At 41.7% G+C, this 24,878-nt stretch overlaps 1 protein-coding gene and 1 non-coding gene across 2 annotated transcripts in view; one reads left to right on the forward strand and one right to left on the reverse strand.

Moving 5' to 3' along the window:
- Positions 1-24,878, reverse strand: part of DPYD (dihydropyrimidine dehydrogenase) — an 884,509-nt gene that overhangs the window by 607,738 nt on the left and 251,893 nt on the right. The window contains exon 5 of the mRNA XM_038745292.1: positions 20,871-21,032. Coding sequence (XP_038601220.1) covers positions 20,871-21,032 — 162 coding nt within the window. The remainder of the gene's footprint in view (positions 1-20,870; positions 21,033-24,878) is intronic.
- On the forward strand, positions 3,267-3,404 carry LOC119927467. The gene has a single exon (XR_005450468.1). It is a non-coding gene; the product is annotated as a small nucleolar RNA SNORA7 (small nucleolar RNA).

The following is a 24,878-nucleotide window of genomic DNA, read 5'->3' on the forward strand; positions in this document are numbered from 1 at the left end:
ATGTTGAGTGCCTACTGGGTGCAAAGTACTGTACTAAGTGCTTGGGAGAGTACAGTATAACAGAGTTAGTATACATGTTCCATGCCCACAATGATCTTACAGTCTAGAGGATTGCTCTTTTTTTTTTTTAATGGTATTTGTTAAGCACTTACTATGTGCCAGATACTGCCCTAAGCGTTGGGGTTAACCCAAGCTAATCTGGTTGCTCACAGTTTTAACCCCCATTTTTCAGATGAGGGAACTAGGGCACAGAGCGGCTAAGAAGCGTGGCCTAGTGGAAAGACACATGGCAGAGCAGGGATTTGAACCCAGGTCCTTCCGACTCCTAGGTCCGACTGTCTATCCACTAGACCATGCTGCTTCTCCTAAGGAGTATTTCATAGGTCTGTGAAGACGGGGATGTAACGAGGCAGAAATGACAAAAAGAGGCATAGCAAAGGTGGAACAAACCCATTAGAGCCAGATTGGGTTTTATTTGTCAATCAATCAATCAATTGCATTTATTGAGCACTTACTGTGTGCAGAGCACTGTACTAAGCGCTTGGGAAGTACAAGTTGGCAACATATAGGGACAGTCCCTACCCAACAGTGGGCTCACTGCAGCGTGGCTCAGTGGAAAGAGCCTGGGCTTTGGAGTCAGAGGTCGTGGGCTCAAATCCCGGTTCTGCCAATTGTCAGCTGTGTGACTTTGGGCAAGTCACTTAACTTCCCTGTGCCTTAGTTACCTCATCTGTAAAATGGGGATTAAGACTGTGAGCGCCCCATGGGACATCCTGGCCACCTTGTAACCTCCCCGGCGCTTAGAACAGTGCTTTGCACATAGTAAGTGCTTAATAAATGCCATTATTATTATCATTATTATTATTGTTATTATTAATTACAGGTAGGGAATAACAAGGGCATAAGGATATGTACACAAATACTGTGGGTACAGGGCAGTGAGAGGAGTATTTAAGTGGCTAGGGGCTATAGAGTAAGTGCATAGGTGCTGCAGTTCTTCTAGACTGTGAACCCGCTGTTGGGTAGGGACTGTATATGTTGCCGACTTGTACTTCCCAAGCACTTAGTACAGTGCTCTGCACACAGTAAGCGCTCAATAAATACGATTGATTGATTGATTGATTGCAGAAGGGAGAGAGAATAGGATGGTGAAGAGTGCAGTTTGCACCTTGCCTTAACAACTTGGTAAACTTAAAGCCATTAGTTTATCTCTTCCTGGGATTCCAACCAGCCAGACAGGCTCCTGTGTTGACCAAATGTTGACACAAGGACAGGGGGCCCCAGGTGAGACACCTCCTAAGAACCGAACACAAAGGAAATCTAGTTGATAGATTAGGACAATTAGACCGAAGAAGCTAGATGTAACAGTCAACAAGTATAGTATAAAAGGCTGGGGGAACACCTGTCCCCTGCTGCTGCCTGTGATCCAAAAGGAGGATAGAGTCAGTCTGGCAGAAGGAAACCCTTTTACCGGGGTTGTTCTTGTTGGCCTTAAACCCGCTGTCAGACTGAACACCAGCATGACGTGGTTGATAGAGCAAGGGTTTAGGAGTCAGAAGGTCATGGGTTCTAATCCCAGCTTCACCACTAGTCTGCTGAGTGACCTTGGGCAAGTCATTTCTCTGAGCCTCAGATTCCTCATCTGAAAAACGGGGATTGAGACTATGAGCCTCACTTGGGACAAAGGACTGTGTCCAACCCAGTGCTTAGTACAGTGCTTAGCACATAGTAAATGCTTAACAAATACCATAATCATAATAATAATTGTTATTATTACTATTATTAATACTAACCTGGGTCTGGGAAATTCTCAATGCCCCTGGGTTAAGGTCTTAAATAGTGTTAGAGATCTCACTGCCCCTGCCTTTAGGGATTAACAGAATCACAGTCCATTGCACTAGATGTTTTTCTGTATGTTAATAAATGTTTTTTTACTTTGACCCTGAATATTGTGGTTTATTCCAACGGTAAAGCTTAGTCACCAAGCCCCTCACCCCTCCATACCTAATTGACTAATGGGACTAATGACTGTCTACTTGTTTTGTTGTCTGTCTCCCCATTCTAGACTGTGAGCCCATTGTTGGGTAGGGACTGTCTCTATCTGTTGCCCAGTTGTACTTTCCAAACGCTTAGTACAGTTCTCTACACACAGTAAGCACTCATTAAATACCAAACACATTAATACCATAATTAATGGTACCATTAATACCATTAAATACCAAGCACTCATTAAATACCAAGTGCTCTGCACACAGTAAGTGCTCAATAAATACGATTGAATGAATGAATGAAATAATAATAATGATGGCATTTGTTAAGCGCTTACTATGTGCAATGCACTGTTCTAAGCGCTGGAAATGCGATTGAATGAATGAATGAATGACAAAACAGATGGGGAGATGAGACATATGCCAGTAGGCATGCTCATAATCAATTCTATTTATTGAGTGCTTACTGTACTTGGTGCTTGGGAGAGTACAACAGAGTTGATACACATGGTTCCTGCCTAAGATGAGTTCACAATCTAGGGGGAAGGCAGACATTAAAACGAATAAATTATGGATTTGACCATAAGTGCTGTGGAGGTGATAGTGGAGTGAATGTCAAGTACAACGAGGGTACAGATACAAGTGCACAGGAGACACAAGGAAGAAGGATCCGAGGAAAAGAATGCTTAATAGGGGAAGGCCTCTTGGAGGAGATGTGACTTTAGTAAGGCTTTGAGGGTGGTGGTCTGTCATATGTGAAGCGGGGGGGGGGGGGGGGGGGCGGGCTCCAGGCCAGTGGGAGGATGTGAGCACTGGGGTGAGTACAGAAATAATTAAGTACTAAGTAAACTGACATTTGAGGAGCGAAGTGAGTGAACAGGGTTGGAGTAGGAAGTCAGCAAGGTTAAGGCCATGCTGATTTAGTGCTTTAAGACCTATGATAAAGAGTTCTGTTTGTTGCTGAGATGAATGGGCAACCACTGCAGGTTCTTAGGCAATGAGGGGTTATGGATGGAATAGGCTTTTAGATAAATGATCCGGACAATATAGTGAGTGTGCCCATCCACTTAAGAGGGAAACAAAAACTCCTCACCATTGGCTTTAAAGCACTCAATCACCTAGCCCACTCATACCACAATTCAGCCTTAACACTTTGCTCTTCTGGCGCTAACCTTCTCACTGTACCTTGATCTCATCCATCTCACCACTGACCCTTTGGTCTGGACTGCCCTCTCCTCAAATTCTACAGACAATTACCTTCCCCCTATTCAGAGCCGTCCCCTCTCAGGGTCACATTGGGAGAGTTTCCAGTACTCTACCAGTCTTTACTATAGGAGGGAGAGTCGGGCAGTGACATATCCATTCCATTCCTAGCTTGGCCAGTGGCTAGTGAGTGGAAGGCAATCTGTTACAGTTCAAAACTCTCCCATGCTCGACAGCAGCGGCATGGGAGAGAGTCAAAGACTAGAGTTTACTGTGCAGAAGGAGGCAATGGTAAACTATTTCCAGATTTTGACTAAGAAAACTCCATGGATACACTACCAGAACGACTGCTGATGGAGGTGGTGCGTTCTGGGAGAGATGTGTCCATGGCATCACTATGGGTCGAAGACAACTCGATGGCATAAGACATTCAAAGCCTTATTCAGAGTGCACCTCCTCCAAGAGACCTTCACGGACTAAGCCCCCCTTTCCTCTTCTCCCACTCCCTTCTGCATCACTCTGACTTGCTCTCCTTATTCACACCAGCCAACAGCACTTATGTACATATCTGTAATTCATATATTTATATTAATGTCTGTCTCCCCCCATTTAGACTGTAAGCTCATTGTGGGCAGGGAATGTGTCTGTTTATTGTTCTAATGTACTCTCCCAGGTGCTTACCACAGTGTTCTGCAAACAGTAAGTGCTCAGCAAACATGACAGACTGAATGAAAACTATGGACTGGAGTGCGGAGAGTATGAGTTATGAGATATGAGAGATATGAGAAGCAGCGTGGCTCAGTGGAAAGAGCCCGGGCTTTGGAGTCAGAGGTCATGGGTTCAAATCCCAGCTCCGCCACTTGTCAGCTGTGTGATTTTGGGCAAGTCACTTAACTTCTCTGTGCCTCAGTTACCTCATCTGGAAAATGGGGATTAATTCTGTGAGCCCCACGTGGGACAACTTGATTACCTTGTATCTACCCCAGCGCTTAGAACAGTGCTTTGCACACAGTAAGCGCTTAATAAATGCCATTATTATTATTATTATTATTATGAGGCAGGGAGATGAGCAAGGAGGCTGATTCTCAAGGCAGTATATGATAAGTGCTTGGATCAGCAGGGTAGTTTGGATGGAAAGGAAAAAGTGGAATTTAGTGATGTTGTGAAGGTAGAACCAAAAGAATTTGGTGACAGATCAAAAATGTGGGTTGAATGAGGGAGATGATTTGAGTGTAATGCCAAGGTTATGGGCTTGTGTGATAGGGAGAAGAGTGGTGTTTGTTGTTGCATATAATGTTAAGGAAATTCAATCCTTTCCACCATATTTTTTTCAAAACAAGCAATTTATCAATTACTTCATATATCTGTTTGCCAATAGATTTTAAAATATGCCAGGATATATATTTAGCAAAGAGAAGGCAGAGAAAATTCCATTTAGGGCTTGAATAAATGCCAATTTTCTTCATACTCAGTTGAGTATTCCCAGTTATGCAAACGTGAATCAAAAACCTAACTTTTCCATGTTAGAATTTACCCGCATTTATAAATTAACATTGCATTTCAACAAACTGCAGAAGCAGAAGACAGATAATTGTTTAATAAAAAAGGGAATCATTTTTGGCTGACAATGCACACAATATGGGAGGGTTTAATGTGGTTATTAATGGATTTCACAGGCTGAAAAGCTCATATTGTACTGTGAAGCTAGGCTGTGATAACTAAAATGGAATAGGATTTGTGAAATGTCTGCCTTGTTTCACACAGGAACACAGATATGAGAAACCGTTTTAAAAATATAGTTCAGTTAGCTTTTTAGGATAGATGCTAGCATAATGTGGAGCTTAAAATGCTCTTCAATTCTAGAAATTGTCAAATGTTAAACAATGATCCATGCTTCTGGATGAACATTTTATTCAGGTACTTTCAAATTATATTTAAATGTTAGTTAAATGGCGTGGACAATTCCAACATGGATCAAATGGCTCAGACAGACCAATTTTCTAGTCACTAGTCAAAGATCACTTGATAACATATACAGTCTCTAAACTTGAGTGAGCAGAATGTATTTTAAACTATAAACTTGGAAAATAAATCGTGTTTGTTTCAAACCTGTTCCATTTGATTTATATCTGTAAGATGTGAGAGAAATTTTTTGACCAAAGATTACTGGTAACCAAAAAGATAAATATAGCACCAATATAGTTCCTTTGCAAGATGTTTATCTTTTCAGTAAAAGAAGTGATTTTATGTAGAAATGTTACCAGTTCTAACTATTGAGAGTATAGACGTAAACAACTATTTTATCCATTAATACTTAAACTTGCAAGGCAGCATTATAAAGACCTCTGTACACTTTAGGCACTTGATAGTTACCCCATACTCAGTTCTACAGTACTTATGTACATATTCATAACTTATTTATTTAAAATAATGTATGTCTCCACCTCTATAAGGGAAGCGCATTGCGGTCAGGGAAAGTTTACTAACTCTGTTTTATTGTATTCTCCCAAGAGATTAGTACAAGTGCTCAGCACACAGAAGGTGCTCAATACAACTGCTCTCAACTCTACCCTTTCTACTCAGACTCGCTCGCTCCCCTTTTCCTTCGCTGCTCTCGGACCACTAACCCACAGCCCTGGATCACTGCTACTGTCTGCCTCCTCTGCTCTTATGCTCAAGCTACTGAACGCTGCTGGCGAAAGTCTAAACACCATGCCAACCTCATTTACTTCAAGTTTATCCTTTCCTGCCTTAACTCAGCCCTCTCCTCTGCCAGACAAAACTATTTCTCCTCTCTTATTGACGCCCATGCCCATCATCCCCGTCGGCTCTTCCGTACATTCAACTCCCTTCTCAGGCCCCCGGTTCCTCCCCATCCTCCTTCCCTCACCCCCAACGATCTGGCCTCCTACTTCATAAATAAAATTAAATCCATCAGGTCTGAGCTCCCCAACACCACTCCCCCACCTTCTGCAACCCCCTGGCTCTCAATGCTCCCCACTACTCTCCTATCCTTCCCAGCAGTATCCTCAGAGGAGCTCTCCTCCCTCCTCTCAAGTGCTACTCCGGTCACCTGTGCTTCTGACCCCATTCCCTCTCATCTCATGAAATCTCTCGCTCCGTCCCTTCTCCCCTTCTTAACTTCCATCTTCAACCGCTCACTCTCCACTGCTTCTTTCCCCTCTGCCTTCAAACATACCCATTTCTCTCCCATCTTAAAAAAACCCTCTCTTGACCCCACCCCACTTCTAGTTATCACCCTATCTCCCTCCTACCATTCCTTTCCAAACTCCTTGAATGAGTCATCTACATGCGCTGCCTCGAATTCCTCAATGCCAACTCTCTCCTCGACCCCCTCCAATCTGGCTTCTGTCCCCTACATTCCATGGAAACTGCCCTCTCAAAGGTCAACAATGACCTCCAGCTTGCCAAATCCAATGGCTCCTACTCTATCCTAATCCTCCTCGACCTCTCAGCTGCCTTAGACACTGTGGACCACCCCCTTCTCCTCAACACGTTATCCAACCTAGGCTTCACAGACTCCATCCTCTCCTGGTTCTCCTCTTATCTCTCCAGTCATTCATTCTCAGTTTCTTTTGCAGGCTCCTCCTCCCCCTCCCATCCCCTTCCTGTGGGGGTTCCTCAAGGTTCAGTTCTTAGTCCCCTTCTGTTCTCTATCTAAACGCACTCCCTTGGTGACCTCATTCGCTCCCACGGCTTCAACTGTCATCTCTACGCTGATGACTGATGAAATCTCCAGTGGCTACCAATCAATCTGCGCATCAGGCAGAAACTCCTCACCCTGGGCTTCAAGGCTGTCCATCACCTCGCCCCCTCCTACCTCACCTCCCTTCTCTCCTTCTACAGCCTACCCCGCACCCTCCGCTCCTCGGCCGCTAATCTCCTCACCGTGCCTTGTTCTCGCCTGTTCCGCCATCGACCCCCAGCCCACATCATCCCCCTGGCCTGGAATGCCCCCCCTCTGCACATCCGCCAAGTTAGCTCTCGTTCTCCCTTCAAGGCCCTGCTAAGAGCTCACCTCCTCCAGAAGGCCTTCCCAGACTGAGCCCCTTCCTTCCTCTCCCCCTCATCACCCTCTCCATCCCCCCCATCTGACCTCCTTCCCTTCCCAACAGCACCTGTATATATGTATATGTTTGTACATATTTATTACTCTATTTATTTATTTATTTTACCTGTACATATCTATTCTATTTATTTTATTTTGTTAGTATGTTTGGTTTTGTTCTCTGTCTCCCCGTTTTAGACTGTGAGCCCACTGTTGGGTAGGGACTGTCTCTATATGTTGCCAATTTGTACTTCCCAAGCACTTAGTACAGTGCTCTGCACACAGTAAGCGCTCAATAAATATGATTGATTGATTGACACCCAAATCTACTTCCCTGCCCCTGCTCTCTCCCCCTCTCTCCAGGCACGCATCTCTTCCTACCTTCAGGACATCTCCCTCTGGATGTCTGCCCGACACCTAAAACTCAACATATCCAATACTGAACTACTTGTCTTCCCTCCCAAACCTTGCCCTCTCCCTGACTTTCCCATCACTGTTGATGGCACTACCATCCTTCCCGTCTCACAAGCCCACAACCTTGGTGTCATCCTCGACTCTGCTCTCTCGTTCACCCCTCACATCCAAGCCGTCACCAAAACCTGCCGGTCTTAACTCTGCACCATTGCCAAGATCTGCCCTTTCCTCTCCATCCAAACAACTACCCGGCTTGTTCAAGCTCTCATCCTATCCCGTCTGGATTCCTGTATCAGCCTCCTCTCCAATCTCCCATCTTTGTGTCTCTCCCCACTTCAATCCATACTTCATGCTGCTGCCCGGATTGTCTTTGTCCAGAAATGCTCTGGGCATGTTACTCCCCTCCTCAAAAGTCTCCAGTGGCTACCAGTCAACCTACGCATCAGGCAGAAACTCTTCACCCTCGGCTTCAAGGCTGTCCATCACCTCGCCCCCTCCTACCTCACCTCCCTTCTCTCCTTCAACAGCCCAGCCCGCACCCTCCACTCCTCTGCTGATAATCTCATTACCGAGCCTCGTTCTCGCCTGTCCCGCCATCGACCCCCAGCCCACATCATCCCCCTGGCCTGGAATGCCCTCCCTCCGCACATCCGCCAAGCTAGCTCTCTTCCTCCCTTCAGGGCCCAACTGAGAGCTCACCTCCTCCAGGAGGCCTTCCCAGACTGAGCCCCCTCCTTCCTCTCCCCCGCCTCCCCGTCTCCATCCCCCCTGCCTTACCTCTTTCCCCTTCCCACAGCACCTGTATATATGTATATATGTTTGTATGTATTTATTACTCTATTTTATTTGTACATATTTATTCTATTTTATTTTGTTAATATGCTTTGTTCTCTGTCTCCCCATTCTAGACTGTGAGCCCACTGTTGGGTAGGGACCATCTGTATATGTTACGAACTTGTAATTCCCAAGTGCTTAATACAGTGCTCTGCACACAGTAAGCGCTCAATAAATGATTGAATGAATGAATACCATCAACTGATTGACATAGAACAGGAAATTATGCAGTGCCTGGTTGGATCTAGACCCCAGAAACTAGACTTCTGCAATACAATATGCCAGTTCCATAATTATTCCATTGTTAAACTTTTAGTGATTACCATTGGCCTTTCCATTTCCTTTCAATCTTCAGTTTAGATCTCTATGTTGCCAACTTGTACTTCCCAAGTGCTTAGTACAGTGCTCTGCATACAGTAAGCGCTCAATAAATACAATTGAATGAATGAATGAATGAATTTAACGTAAGGCTTATCTACAAGTACATCATTGTTTTAGAATAATTAGAGACCAGTGAAGAAATATTCAGTCTACTGAAACAATCAGTTTAACAATCTCATCTGAGAGACACAGAAGTTATAAATTCTCTTCACTGAAGTCTTATTTCAAAATGCTTCGGATGCAGTTCAAATCAATCAATCAATCAATCGTATTTATTGAGCGCTTACTATGTGCAGAGCACTGTACTAAGCGCTTGGGAAGTACAAATTGGCATCACATAGAGACAGTCCCTACCCAACAGTGGGCTCATTAACAGTTCACCCTCAGAATCTGGGGTATGGGCATTACAGCCGGGTCTACAAACCCACTTTCAAGATTTAGACTTTTGAAATTCACACAACTGGGAAAATAAAGAACCAAGTAAATGAGAGAAAATTGCACTTTAAAAACAAGTTCTCATTTAGCAAGAAGTCGCCTGGCTTACTGGATAGACCAGAGTTCTTGGGGAGTCAGAAGGATCTGGGTTCTAATCCTGCCTCTGCCACTTTATATGTTGTGTGACCTTGGGCAAGTCACACAATTTCTCTATGCCTAGGTACCTCGACTGTAAATTGGGGACAACTACCGTGAGCCCTGTGGGGGACAGGGATTGGGTCCAACCTGATTAGCCTCTTAGTGCAAGCCTGTCACACAGTAAATGCTTAACAAATACCCTAGAAGAAATTCAGGCTGGCCTAAATGTTCACAGGATTGGGTCTATGAAAATGTGGAGGATTCATATCATAGATGCAGTCCCTCAGATGACCCAGATGCTAAGCAGGCCAGCAGTTTAGAATTGAGAATTCTTTCAAGGCAGGGCTCTTGTCTACTTACTCTTCTGTGCTCTTAGCATGCTATTCTGTACACAGTAGGTTCTCATTAAGTTCCACTGATTGATTGATTGATTGATGGAAACTCTTCCTCTCCCCCCTACATACATCATGTGCAATTAACACAAAGTCCATCACTGAAGAGGATGGCAAAATGGAAGTGGGAGAAGGAATTGTGAGTGAAGTCATAAGTTGATGGGAAAAACAGAGGTAAGTGTTCCCTCAATATAAAAGAAGTGTCTCATTCAACAATTTGAATGATCCACATCTTCCAAGTTCCTGATTCCCTCAGGGGCTTGAATGAATGGGTTCCCTCAGTGCTCCTAAAACTAAATGAGACAACCCTACTTCCCCACCCTTTCACCCTAAAAATAACTCTACCTTGCCAGTGCCTTTCACATTGTTCAAGAACAGCCTTTCCACTGTTTTGAAGACCAGATATTTGAAGACCTGGGGGTGAAATAGGGCGAAATGACAACTTGACACCTGTCCACATGTTTTGTTTTGTTGCCTCTCTCCCCCTTCTAGACTGTGAGCCCGTTGTTGGGTAGGGACCGTCTCTATATCAATCATATTTATTGAGTGCTTACTGTGTGCAGAGCACTGTACTAAGCGCTTGGGAAGTACAAGTTGGCAACATATAGAGACAGTCCCTACCCAACAGTGGGATCACAGTCTAAAAGGGGGAGACAGAGAACAAAACCAAACATACTAACAAAATAAAATAAATAAAATAGATATGCACAAATAGAGTAATAAAAATGTACAAACATATATACATATATACAGGTGCTGTGGGGAATGTCACCAACTTGTACTTCCCAAGTGCTTAGTACAGTGCTCTGCACACAGTAAGCGCTCAGTAAATACAATCAAATGAACGAAAATGAGAAGGAATTCAGAGCTTGCCTTGCAGGCTACTTCCATTTTTCTCTCTTTGCCAATCAGCCTTTGATTATCTGTCCCTCAGCTGAGAAAAGCATCCAAGGGAACTCTCCCACTACCGAGGGTCCCTGTTTCTGGCATGCTCCATGCCCAGTAGGATGGGGATACAACCTGCTACAGCCCACCCTCGGGGTCCCCTCACCAGGCAGCCAGCCAATGCTGACTTCCCAGGATGAGGAAACTCTATCCCATCTGGCCTTCCATCACCCAGCAGGAAACAGCAAACCTCAAGCCCTGTTATTAATAGTGGTTGTGGATGTGCCCTGAAAAGCCTGAAATTCTGCTCTTCTAGCCACAGCACTCTACTGACGTTATTTATATTTTGTTCATTTGTCTATTTTGTGTTTCATATTCCAGATACGTCTGTGTCCAGTTCCTTCTCACAATTTATACTCTATTATATGAGTCCCAGGAAGGACAAGGACAATATGTAATTCCCACCTATATACTCTCTATGAGCATTTAATTCAGTGCACAAACTTGTCTGCTGTGTGACCTTGGGCAAGTCACTTCATTTCTCTATGCCTCAGTGACCTCATCTGAAAAATGGGGATTAAGACTGTGAGCCCCACATGGTACAACCTGCTTACCTTGTATCTAGCCCAGCACTTAGAACAGTGCTTAGCATATAGTAAGTGCTTAATAAATACTACTATTATCATTATTATTATGACTACTACTACTGATTTCAGTAGGTCCCACCTAATGTCCCAGTTTTCTTACAAATCTATATGATCTGCCTATATTTATTTCAGATTGATTTTTTTAAGGCCAGTTTTTCTACAGGTACTTGAATGTGTAGCGTGAGTTCTAAATGGTATTTTTAAGCATGAATTTGCAGTTTAGTCTTTCAAACCAAAAACAGAGGTCACCTACAATTTATATGGTAATGTATTTAGACCACTAATCATCCATTATGTGTGTTTAATACTCCCTGTCTAAAATGTGTTCAAAAACTTTAGCTCATTGAAAAACATGTATTTCTTAAAAGCCAACATTTTAGACAGGTGTCCAATTAATGAACAAGCTCCTAATTTTAGTAGTTTAAGAACCGCAGTGTGGACCATCTTTGCATAAGGTAATTTACAAATGGCCTAATTCAAATGGTTACTTGAAGCTTTCAAAATATATGGCCAATGTTCTACTAGAGAAGCAGCATGGCTTAATGGAAAGAGTACGGATTTGGGAGTCAAAGGTCGTGGGTCCTAATCCCGGCTCCACCACTTGTCATCTGTGTGATTTTGGGCAAGTCACTTAACTTATCTGTGCCTCAGTTACCTCATCTGCAGAATGGGGATTAAGACAAGCCCCACCTGGGACAACCTGATGACCTCATATGTCCCCCAGTGCTTAGTATGGTGCTTGGCACACAGTAAGCACTTAAATATCATTATTATTATTACTACTACTATCTGGAGTGCTTGCTATACATGGCCAACAGTACAGGGCGTGATGTTTGGCTGTGACAAACACTGACTCATCAAGAAGCACAAGGTCAAATACCAGATGATTTTAACCACCTGAGAAATTAAGATTGCTAATTGGATTGTGTAGCATCCAATTAACCAACTAATTGCAATGTTTTGTATCATATCCCTTTTTAACAGATAATAATTCTTGAACTGCAGAATTATACTATTGATTTCCTATTCTGTCCAATTATGTTTTATATTGGCTATTCTCAGTGGATGTGCTTATTGAAGAATATTTTCAATATTTTTTTTTCCACAGCTACCGAGGCATCCTTAACCCTGGCTAGCCATTTGTAGGACTTGTTGCTGGCCATAGGGAAACTAGGCATGGGGATGTGTGTAGCTTAATACAACCAGGATTACTAGGAATGTGTTTAGTTCAACACAACCATCACTACTAGTGGGGGGACACTGACACCCCTCCCATTGACCGGACAAGGTCATATACTTGCTAAGTGGCCAAGACATTCACTGTTTTACCACTGAAGGCCCCTCTCGGGGTCACACTTGGAGAGTTTCCAGTATTTTACCAGTTTCAGCTATGGAGGGAGTGTCAAGCAGAGGTCTACCCAATCCATTCCTAGCTTGGGCAGTGGCTAGGAAGTGGAAGGCAATCTGCTACAAGTCAAAACTTACCCACGTTGGGCAGTAGTGGCATGAAGGGAGAGTCGAGGGTGGAGACTCGAGTTTACTGTGCTGAAGGCGACAATGGTAAACCACATCTGTATTTTTACCAAGAAAACTCTATGGATCCACTACCAGAATGACTGCAGATGGAGAGCGGGTCGTTCTGGGAGAGATATGTACGTGGTGTCGCTATGGGTTGGAAACGACTCGACGGCATAAAGACAAGACCACTGAAGGGCTAGGAGGGATGTTCAGTAAGTTCCTAAATAGGAATGCAGGGACCACCTCAAAAGGTAAGTGGCCAAGAAGTTCAAAAATTTCCCAACTCACTCATGTAAAATAAGATTATCAGAAGGCAGTATTTGGTGGGTTTTACCCTGGCCGAACTCTATGGTTTTAGAAAGATAATAAACCCTGAACAGGAAACGTGTCTGCCAACTCTGCTGTACTGTACTCTTGCAAGTGCTTAGTATAGTGCTTTGTACACCACAAACACTCAAATACTATTGATCGATTGATTGCAAGGGACAAATCTATGTTTAACAGGACAGCTATAGAATGAACAATGACTGTAAGCTCATTGTGGGCAGGGAATGCATCTACCAACTCTATTATACTGTACTCTCTCAAATGCTTATTATAATGCTCTGCACACAGTAAGCTCTCAGTAAATATGATTGATTGATTTGAGTCCTTTCAGCTATACCTCCATGCTTAAAAATATGGGGGTTTAGAAGTGGCACTTATTTGCAATATTATTCATTATGTTCCAAGGTTGAAAAAGAGTTTAAAAACTTATGAATTATATCTGCATTACAATATGATCATTTTGAATGGATATACAAAGGAAAAGATTATTGGCCCACAAATTTTCTATCTTTAATGCAATGATGGTAATAATCTACCCTCTTCTAAAGTTAATAGTATACTATTAATAATAATATTCTGCTATTGTTTTTATGCATTGAATGAATGGAATTTGGTCTGCCTACCATTTATTCATATATACGAATCTATACTCATGAAATTAGTGATGTCATTTTCAATAAATTAGACCCCCTAGGCACAAATATGTATCTTAGAACCTGAAAATTAAATGTGTAGCTTCCATTAACTGGAACAGAAGTATTGTGTTGAAATTACCATGCAATGTATTAAAATGTAAAACTGTTTCTATTCGCAAGATCTTCAAATGATTGAGCATCTGCAAAGATGCAAACACTCATTTTAGTTTTCATATTTTTATAGGATTTATAACTACATAACCAGTACAATCTTGTTAAACCTTACATTCTAATTTCCCTAATGCAAACAAACCAAGATGTAGTTTTGTAAAATAAAGATGATAATGAAACTACAATAATCTTTTATCATTAGAAGAAATGAAAAATACAAAGGCAAAAGAAACATTTCAAATGAGCCTGGCTCCTTTGCAGAATATGCATATATTTACTGCATAAAAATGCATACTTAGTATGTTTTTAAAACTCATTTTGTTATATTCCAAAATTGTTATTCCAGAACTCTTTAAACTGCTATATGATGCCAGCACCCTTGATACTAATATATCACTTTAAATAAATTTTAACACTGTGATGAAAACCATTCTGAGCTATTCATCCTGTCCTGCAGTTTGATTATCAATCATTATGCCAGCATAAAGCAGTTTTTAATAGATTTCTTAAGATTTTTGAAGAATGGCAGATATTTAGCAAAATCTATCAAGCCATAATTCTATCCTATTAATCATAGTATTAAGACTTAAAAGGGACACACAAATCAAGCTTTAACAGCTATTACTTGCATTAGCTTCCCAAATAGCAACATTTTTCCATTACATGAATCTTAGCTTTGACAATTGGTGAATGTATTTCCATAATTGGTAGCCTTATTTCCAAAAGAAAATTTGTAATTTTCTCTTTTTATAGAGACGACCTACTTGTTAGAAATGGATAATTCTGATGATTCTATCAGCTGGTGTCAGCAATTTTATTCAAAAATGGAATAAGACCATCCATCAGGTTTAACTTGGTAAGGTTATATTTGTTCTGTTTTATTATGATTATTTATCAAAGCTATTCATTAGGTGCAGCAATACCAGCTTTCCTAATATCCTTTGCCATGCCTGATACTAGGGTAAAGAGGATGGTTATCAACCATATGCCTTTGAATGGAAAAATCCCTGATAACTTTTCAGATTCCAAAGCTCTTACTACGCCTAATAAGAGACCAAATGCATGGCCAGGGAAAGACACAGAAGAACAAGACAAAGAAGCCTTTATGACTATTGCTAGGCATTACATTCATTCATTCAATCGTGTTTATTGAGCGCTTATTGTTTGCAGAGCACTGTACTAAGCACTTGGGAAGTACATGTCGGGAACATATAGAGACGGTCCCTACCCAACAACGGGCTCACAGTCTAGAAGGGGGAGACAGACAACAAAACAAAACATGTAGACAGGTGTCAAAATCATCAGAACAAATAAAATTGTAGCTATATGCACATCATTAACAAAATAAATAGAATAGTAAATATGTACAAGTAAAATAAATAGAGTAATAAATCTGGACAAATATATACAAGTGCTCTGGGGAGGGGAAGGAGGTAGGGCGGGGGGTGGGGAGGAGGAGAGGGAAAAGGGGGCTCAGTCTGGGAAGGCCTCCTGGAGGAGGTGAGCTCTCAGTAGGGCTTTGAAGGGTGGAAGAGAGCTAGCTTACATCCATCTTGACTGTAAACTCCTTGTGGGCAGGAATTACATCTACTAATTCTATTTCTTCATACTCTCTCAAATAGATACAATAGTGCTCTGCACACATTAAGCATTCAATAAATAACATCGATCAATTCATCACGACCTTGCAGGGTTTGGTCAAGGTAATAATAATAATAATGGCATTCATTAAGCACTTACTATGTGCAAAGTACTGTTAATAATAATAATAATAATAATAATAATAATAATAATAATAATGGTATTTATTAAGTGCTATGTGCAAAGCACTGTTCTAAGTGCTGGTGTAGATACGAGGTAATCAGGGTGTCCCAAGTAAGGCTCACAGTCTTAATCCCCATTTTACAGACGAGGGAACTGAGCACCAGAGAAGTTGAGTGACTTGCCCAAAGTCACACAGCTGACAGGTGGCAGAAGTGGGATTAGAACCCATGACCTCTGACTCCCAAGCCCAGGCTCTTTCCACTAAGTCACGTGGAGAGGAGGAAGCTTGTCGACTTTCATCACTCCAATTATTCCTTATGTGTTTCCTGATTGGACCAGGAGCAGAGATTATTGGTAGCTGATTACTCCATATCCTTGCCCACCCTTTCTTGTCTTGCTGCTAGCCTGCATAATTCTGAGGCTTTTCGAAGGCTAGTGAAGTAAAGCAAATAAATATAAACACATCATTTACACTCCCTACCCCCTTCTCCATTTAATGCCCTCACCTCATTTTTTACAATGCAAATATTGCATATTAAAAATGACATTGAACATTATTCATCGCTAAATATTATTTCTTCAAGACTACACCCTGTTTATTCCATTGGGGTCAGATCAACCGAGGCCCCTTCTTACGTGAAAGGTTTGCCATACCATTGTCAAATAAGCTTCAGGATCCAAATAGAATCGTTCACGGCAGTCACTTTGTTTAAACGGGTATTGCCAAAGGTCATGTCTCCTAATTAGTATCAAATGACTGGAAGGTCTAGGAACACTATAAAACAATAAGGATCAAACAGTAGTATTCACTGAGTGACAACTGTCAGGAAACTGCGAGTCAGGAAACATAAGCTCTGCTCCCTGCTTGTCAACTGACCAGCTGGGAGATCTTGAGGCAAGTCACTTGATCTTACTGTGCTTCAGTTTCCTCATTTGTAAGTAGGGATAGATTATATGCTTTTCCTATATTTTTCACTGTGAGTTCTGTGTGGAACAGGATCCAATCTGATTCCCCTACAGCTATTCCAGTCCTTAGCCCAGTGCTTGACACATAATAATAGCATTTAATAGGTTCCAGAATTGTAAATAGATCTTGCAACACATTTTACATTGATATAATACTTATCTTGGAAAGATTCTCAATTTGTTGCCTCTCACAACCTCAAAACAAAACTGAGGCATTTAGATCCATAATGAATCAAATTTGATCCAGAGCACATTGAACATTCTATAAATTATTTATCTTAACGTTTTATCCTGGAAAACAACAGACATGCCTTCAAAATCATCTTCCCACGGGAATGGCAAGGTTCCTGGAGGACATGACTGCAGGCACCAGGTTGATTATAACTTGATGAAGGGATGAACTCAGCATCCTTTAATGAATGCAAATTTGGTCTTGTAAGGTTTCCATGACTAAGGAGTAAGTAAAGGTTTCCCATAAATGACTTACATGTCAAAAGCAAATCAATTAATGGTATTTATTGAATGCTTATTATGTGCAGAGCACTGTACTAAGAACTTGGGAGAGCACAGTACAACAGAATTAATGGACACATTCCTTGCCCTTAACAGGCTAAGTTCTGCTCAATTCTAAATTCACATTGCATTTCACTCAATGCATGACTAGAATCTGTTGTAACTTGGAGAGAAAGGGTTGCGGGGGGGAGAGAGAGAGAGAATATGAGCGTGGGTGTATATATATATATATATATATATATATATATATATATATATATATATATAAGACATATGCCTTTGAACTGTTGCTATCCCGAGGCAGGCTCAAAAATAAAGGGGCCAGAAGGGACAAATCCGTTAGCAAGTTTGAAGATGATGCTACTATTTATCTGAACACATCTATGTGTACAAATCTGACTGAAGAGGCCACATGTGACCACCATTGTTGGTACTTTAGGATAGCTCCTTACCACAGTAATGGATTTGTCACATAAAGGGTCTGTGGCTGTTTTCAAACCTGCTTCTGGATAGGGATGGTTTAAATGTCTGTGTTATCAGGACTTATTTTCCTTGGGCCTTTATACATCTCCCATATTTGACTGTAGGATCAGGCAGTCAGAGGGGGTCAATGTCCCCAGAAAGATGTTTTATTCTTATCCTATGAGAATATACGTGGTCCCCTTTTATAATTCTCACCTGTTTGTTCGCCTTTCCCCATCACAGAGTACTGAACACAATAAAGGCTTAATAGTATTTTTTCTACTACTACTACCGTTGTGTTCAGGGAAGGATTTCATTATTCATTCACTCAATCATATTTATTGAGAGCTTACTGTGCGCAGAGCACTGTACTAAGCACTTGGGAAGTACAAGTTGGCAACATATAGAGACGGTCCCCTACCCAGCAACGGGCTCACAGTCTAGAAGGGGGAGACAGACAACAAAACAAAACATCTTTGAGATCAAGACCAATTTTCCCAGATTCTAAATATGCTGATCCTAATCTGGAATCACAGGTAGGCCTTGCAACTAAATGATTTTCATAAGAGAAAAATTAAAGATATTAAATTCATCTAATTCTCAATGTATTTCCGTTTAGCTGGCACTTGAGGTTTTGCACTGAAATAAGTTGGCCAACAAGCAGGGACAAATGGACCTCAGTTTGGGGAGGGTCAGCAAAGGAGCACCTGTGAACTCATCCAAGGCACCACCACACCAAATAAAAGAATCATCCATGAGATGACATCGGCAATTTATTCAAATTTACATCTGTCTCCAGCTCTAGATTGTAAGCTCATTGCGGGCAGGGAAACACATCCATCAACTCTGTTATATTGTACCCTCCCAAGTGCTTAGTGTGATATTCTGCACACAGTCAGTGCTCAATAAATACAACTGATTGACGGACAGAAAAATTAATAGCACATTCAAATAGTGACACTTCTTGTATTCTCATCTAGCTATCTCAGCAAACCTGCAACCCACAGTAGGAACTAATTCACGTTGTAAATCCCTAGCACATTCTCCATCCCCCCAAATTAGAGCATTCAGTAAACAGGTGTCTTGTTTTGTTTGATACTTTGGTACTTCTTTGTAAAGAACTCCCAACCCAGGATGGTGATGACTTAAAGCCCAGATTCTAAAAGGAATAGTTAATATAAGACAATACTGATCAAGACAGTAATCCTCCCTTCAAGCCCTACTGAGAGCTCACCTCCTCCAGGAGACCTTCCCAGATTGAGCCCCCTTTTTCTTCTCCTCCTCCCCATCCCCCCCGCCCTACCTCCTTCCCCTCCCCCCAGTACCAGTATATATATTTGTACAGATTTATTTCTCTGTTTTACTTGTACATATTTACTATTCTATTTGTTTTCTTAATCTAGCTTTCTTTCTATTGATTTTGATGACTTGACCCCTGTTCACATGTTTTGTTTTGTTGTCTGTCTCCCCCTTCTAGACTGTGAGCCCGTTGTTGGGTAGGGACCGTCTCTATATGTTGCCAACTTGTACTTCCCAAGCACTTAGTACAGTGCTCTGCACACAGTAAGCGCTTAATGAATATGATTGAATAGATGAATGAAAAAAAAAGTCACAGAGACGGGTTTGACATATCACAGAAACTTGTTTTATATATTTGATAATAATAATGATTATGGTATTTGTTAAGCTGGTTTGACATATCACAGAAACTTGTTTTACATATTTGATAATAATAATGATTATGGTATTTGTTAAGTGTTTACTATGTACCAAGCACTGTTCTAAGTGCTGGGGTAGATAAAAGGTAATTGAGTTGTCCCACATGAGGCTCACAGATTTTATCCCCATTTTACAGATGAGATAACTGAGGCACAGAGACGTTAAGCGGCTTCCTCAAGGTCACACAACAAACAAATGGTGGAGCCGGGATTGGAACCCACATCCTCTGACTCCCAAACCTGTGCTCTAAACCACACTGCTTTCTACTTGGTGTAATGTTTGCGTAATCTGAGCATCTGTTCTCTAGATTATAGTTTAATAAACATTTATTTTCTTCAAATTAAAGTATAGCTTCTTTAAAGCTTGATATCGCATTTTGAATTCTATCCCAATTTCCCGGCTGACCTTTGTTCCAGCTTTCCTCCCCCCGCCGGGCTCCAGACAGAGGGTGGACAACATAGAAATCCCCTTTCTCTAAAGCCCAGTGATAATGTATAGCAATGACTCTGCAACCCCCATGACAACCTTTTTACCTCATCTGGAATTCATGTTTGCATAATTTCAGGAACGCTGTAATCCATCATCATTTCTGAGAGGGAAAGAATGGATTCTATTCTGTGGGCACCAGAACGCTGTTACTGAGTGCAGGTGCATCTTGGAATTAGGAAACTAATCTGTGCTTTATTCACCAATCAATATCTGCCAATTTATGAGTACCTGGAGGCTAATGCAATTCTCATGGGAACTGGAAAATTGACCAAGTTTTGTGGAAAATATGTAGGTCCTAAATTGAGAATCTTCTGCTACAAACACTCTCACTTCTTAGAAAAAGAAGAGAAGAGATCAGAGCCTATACACAGGATAAAGAATCCCGGGAAGTAATGCCTCAGAGAGAAAATAGCAGAGGAGAGGGGGGGAAAGAAAAAGAGGAAGAAGAGAGTTTGATACCAATTCATTTGTAAATAGCTCCATTATAAAAATCAATATATTATTTGTTTCTTAAAGTCTGCAAGACTTTTTTCCCCTCAGAGAAGACACACGATATGGGGATGAAAATTTAAATAGAAGTTAGAGTCTTTTCGCAGTAGGCTATTTTTCCTCAAAGGTAAAGGTCGTGAATATGTTCTGCTCCACTGAGCCCCTAATATACATAGCAAATTGTTTCTATCAAAAATGCATTTTAATAAGCTTCTGGGATTACAACTAATTTTACACATAGTCTAACGCACTTCTATTCTGCAGCCCTGTTATGGCACTTGCTGTAATAAAGTATTGTTTGTACAAATGCATTAAACACAGTTTAGCTGTGCAATATATTAAGAACATTAGATTTCATCAGAGAACCAATAAGAATCAAAAGTCTTTGTGGATTTGATTTAAACAATCAATGACCTGAATATTTTACGTACCTCCGTAGCAAATTGCTGCAAGCCACCGATGTTAATTGGTCCTTCCTCGGTTGCATACAAATTGCACCCTCCTGCACAAAGGTCCGAAGTTGGGCACACCATTCCACAGGTGAGACCCAGAGGGTTGTCGGAAAAGATCATTTTAGCAGCTCCATAGTAGTTCTGCAAGGACAAAGCAAAGGCAACAGATGTCGAATAACGGAGAGCCAGAGGTACAAGAAAAATCAGCATCCAACAGATTTTGTTGGCATAGGATTCTGGCTTGAAGAGTCAGCACTGCATTTCACTAGCATAAACATGTACGTGAACATACACCCTAGAGATAACTATCCACCCATAACTATGGATACCTACACATGTGCATCTATATATTAATTTTAGAGGTATCGCTGTTGATGGTAAGGTCATTTTCATTCATTCATTCAATCATATTTATTGAGCACTTACTGTGTGCAGAGCACTGTACTAAACACTTGGGAAGTGCAAGTTGGCCACATATAGAGATGATCCCTACCCAACAGTGGGCTCACAGTCTAAAAGGGGGAGACAGGGAACAAAACCAAACATTTTAACAAAATAAAACAACTCTCCTCCTTCCTCCCTGCACCCTTCAATCCTCCCTGAATCCCTCAATAATAATAATAATGATGGCATTTATTAAGTGCTCACTATGTGCAAAGCATTGTTCTAAGCGCTGATCCTAAGCTCAATCCTCCTTGAACCCCTCAACTCTCCTCCCTGGCACCCCTCAACCCTCCTCACTCCTCTCTGCACCCCTCAACCCCTCCTCAACCCCTCAACTCATCCTCTAGACTGTGAGCCCGTTGTTGGGTAGGGACCGTCTCTGTATGTTGCAAACTTGTACTTCCCAAGCGCTTAGTACAGTGTTCTGCACACAGTAAGCGCTCAATAATACTGAATGAATGAATAAGTAGAATAAATATGTACAAGTAAAATAAATAGAGTAATAGGTCTACTTATGAATAGGTCCTATTCATACATCCTGATGTGGTTCCAAAGATTAATGATGGATCAGCACCAACCCACATTTAATAATAATAATAATGGCGCTTACTATGTTCAACGCTCTGTTCTAAGCGCTGGTGAGGTTACAAGGTGATTAGGGTGTCCCACGGGGGGCTCACAGTCTTAATCCCCATTTTACACATGAGGTAACTAAGGCATAGAGAAGTTAAGTGACTTGCCCAAAGTCACACAGCTGACAATTGGCAGATTTGGGATTTGAACCCATGACCTCTGACTCCAAAGCCCAGGCTCTTTCCACTGAGCTATGCTGCATTTATTGACAAATAAAACCCAATCTGGCTTTAATGGGTTTGTTCCACCTTGGCCATGCCTCTTTATGTCATTTCTGCCTCGTTACATCTCCATCTTCATAGACCTATGAAATACTCCTTAAGGAGAAGCAGCATGGTCTCTGGTCATTCCTAGGAGTCAGAAGGACCTGGGTTCAAATCCCTGCTCTGCCATGTGCCTTTCTTTCCACTAGGCCACGCTGCTTAGCCACTCTGTGCCTCAGTTTCTTCATCTGAAAAATGGGGGTTAAAACTGTGAGCCCCTTGTGGGACATAACTGTGTCCAACCAGATTAGCTTGGGTCTACCCCAATGCTTAGGGCAGTGTCTGGCACATAGTAAGTGCTTAACAAATACCATTAAAAAAAAAAGAGCAATCCTTTAGGCTGTAAGATCATTGTGGGCATGGAACATGTAAACTAACTCTGTTATACTGTATTCTCCCAAGCACTTAGTACAGTACCCACACAGTAGGAACTCAACATGATTAACTGATCACAGCAGTGTGATGAATTTGCAAAACTCATCTTCAATCAATGAATCAACAGTATTTATTGAGCAATTAATATGTTGTAAGTGCTTCAGAGTTACAGTTCAACAGAACTAGCAGACATCTTCCCCGGCCATAATGAGCTTACGGTCTAGAGCGGGAAACAGACTTTCATATGAATTTTAATAATAATAATAATAATAATAATGGCATTTATTAAGTGCTTACTATGTGCAAAGCACTGTTCTAAGCGCTGGGGAGGTTACAAGGTGAATTTTCTTGGGTTCGTGTCCATAGAGCACATTCATACGCATTTACTATTCCTACACTGCAGGGGTTTTTGTTGAGGTTCACAATCTATTGAGCTACAATATTCCGGTAGATCAGAAACACACACAACCTGAACAGTACTGAACCTACCATACAGCCCAGCAGTATGCCATCAGTGATGGAGAAAAATGACACAGGCTATACTGACAATATTCTAAACTCTACATTGGTTATTCAGTTACTATTATCCTCGTAAAATAGTTGTGCTATTTGCTATGTGCTTACTATGTGTCAACCATTGTTTTAAGGACTGGAGTAGATACAAGCTAATCAAGTCAGTCCTACTCCCACAGTCTAAGTGGTGGGAAACCTGGAATCTCCATTTTGCAATGAGGAAACCGAGGCACAAAGTAAAGTTACATGTCACATAGCAGACAAGTGATAGAGCAGAATTAGAGCCCATGTCTTCTGAATCACAGGCATATCATCTTTCCACTAGGCCACGCTACTTCTCCAAGACATACTTCTGGAAACGTTACTGTTGTTAGATGAAAAGGGCTAACAGTGATAAAATTAGAGTGCGAAACCCTTTTGAATTGTAGAAAAGTCGGTTTTCATTATTGAAAACTTTTCAAATACTAATAATTTCTGCAAGTTCACCCTTGACTCCCCTGCTCTCCTTTGTTAGACTCCGATGTGCTACAGTCGGTCTTTGATGAGGCCTGTGTGATTTCAAAATGTCTAATCAAAGGTCTGGTTGAAAGCTGAAAAGGCAAGTGTAGTTTTCGCTTTGCTCCTTACGTTTCCCAGGAAGCAACGGGCATCAAAGGAAGGGGCAGTTCTGGATGGAACCAAGTTTCCAGGATGCTTTTGGAAGGGCTGAGAAAACTCTGGTGTATTTGACCCTCTGTCATGCGGAGAAGGTCACAGAGTTTTCTCTGAGCCTCAGCTGTCTTAATTTTGGTGGGGAGGCCTAAGCAATGCAATAAGAACTGGCTTTCGTGTTTCACGGTATCTTGTTCTGTCACCTGGTTTTTAATCCAATCCCCTCTTGGGATCTTTTCAGATGCATCATTAATTAAAATCAATTGATCGTATTTATTGACCACTTACGTGTGCGCTGTAGTAAGCAGCTGGGAGAGTACAATATAATATGAAAACTAGTTTCCATCCATCATTACACAATAATAAAAGAGTGGAAGTGACAACTGTCCACGTTTTATCTGTTCTCCCCCTTCTAGACTGTGAGCCCGTTGTTGGGTAGGGGCCTTCTCTATATGTTGCCAACTTGAACTTCCCAAGCGCTTAGTATAGTGCTCTGCACACAGTAAGCGCTCAATAAATATGATTTATTTAGGGGAAGCAGCGTGGCTCAGTGGAAAGAGCCCGGGCTTTGGAGTCAGAGGTCGTGGGTTCAAATCCCGCCTCCGCCACTTGTCAGCTGTGTGACGCCGGGCAAGTCGCTTCACTTCTCTGGGCCTCAGTTCCCTCATCTGGAAAATGGGGATGAAGGCTGTGAGCCCCTCATGGGACAACCTGATTACCTTGTACCTACCCCCGTGTTTAGAACACTGCTTTGCACATAGTAAGCGCTTAATACCAACATTATTATTATGATTGAATGAATGAACTAATTTGTTAAGCACTTAATGTGTGTCAAGCGCTGTACTAAGCACTGGATAGATACAAAATAATCAGGTCCCACATGGGGCTCTCAGGAAGAAGAAGAGAAGCAGCTGGGCCTAGTGGAATCCGAAGGACCTGGGTTCTAGTCTCTAGTCTTCTAGACTGTGAACCCGTTCTTGGGTAGGGACCGTCTCTACATGTTGCCTACCTGTACTTCCCAAGCGCTTAGTACAGTGCTCTGAACACAGTAAGTGCTCAATAAATACAATCGAATGAACGGTCTGCCACTTGTCCTCTGTGTGACCTT

Source organism: Tachyglossus aculeatus, chromosome 4 (genome assembly GCF_015852505.1).
Source record: "Tachyglossus aculeatus isolate mTacAcu1 chromosome 4, mTacAcu1.pri, whole genome shotgun sequence".
NCBI classification, from domain to species: domain Eukaryota; kingdom Metazoa; phylum Chordata; class Mammalia; order Monotremata; family Tachyglossidae; genus Tachyglossus; species Tachyglossus aculeatus.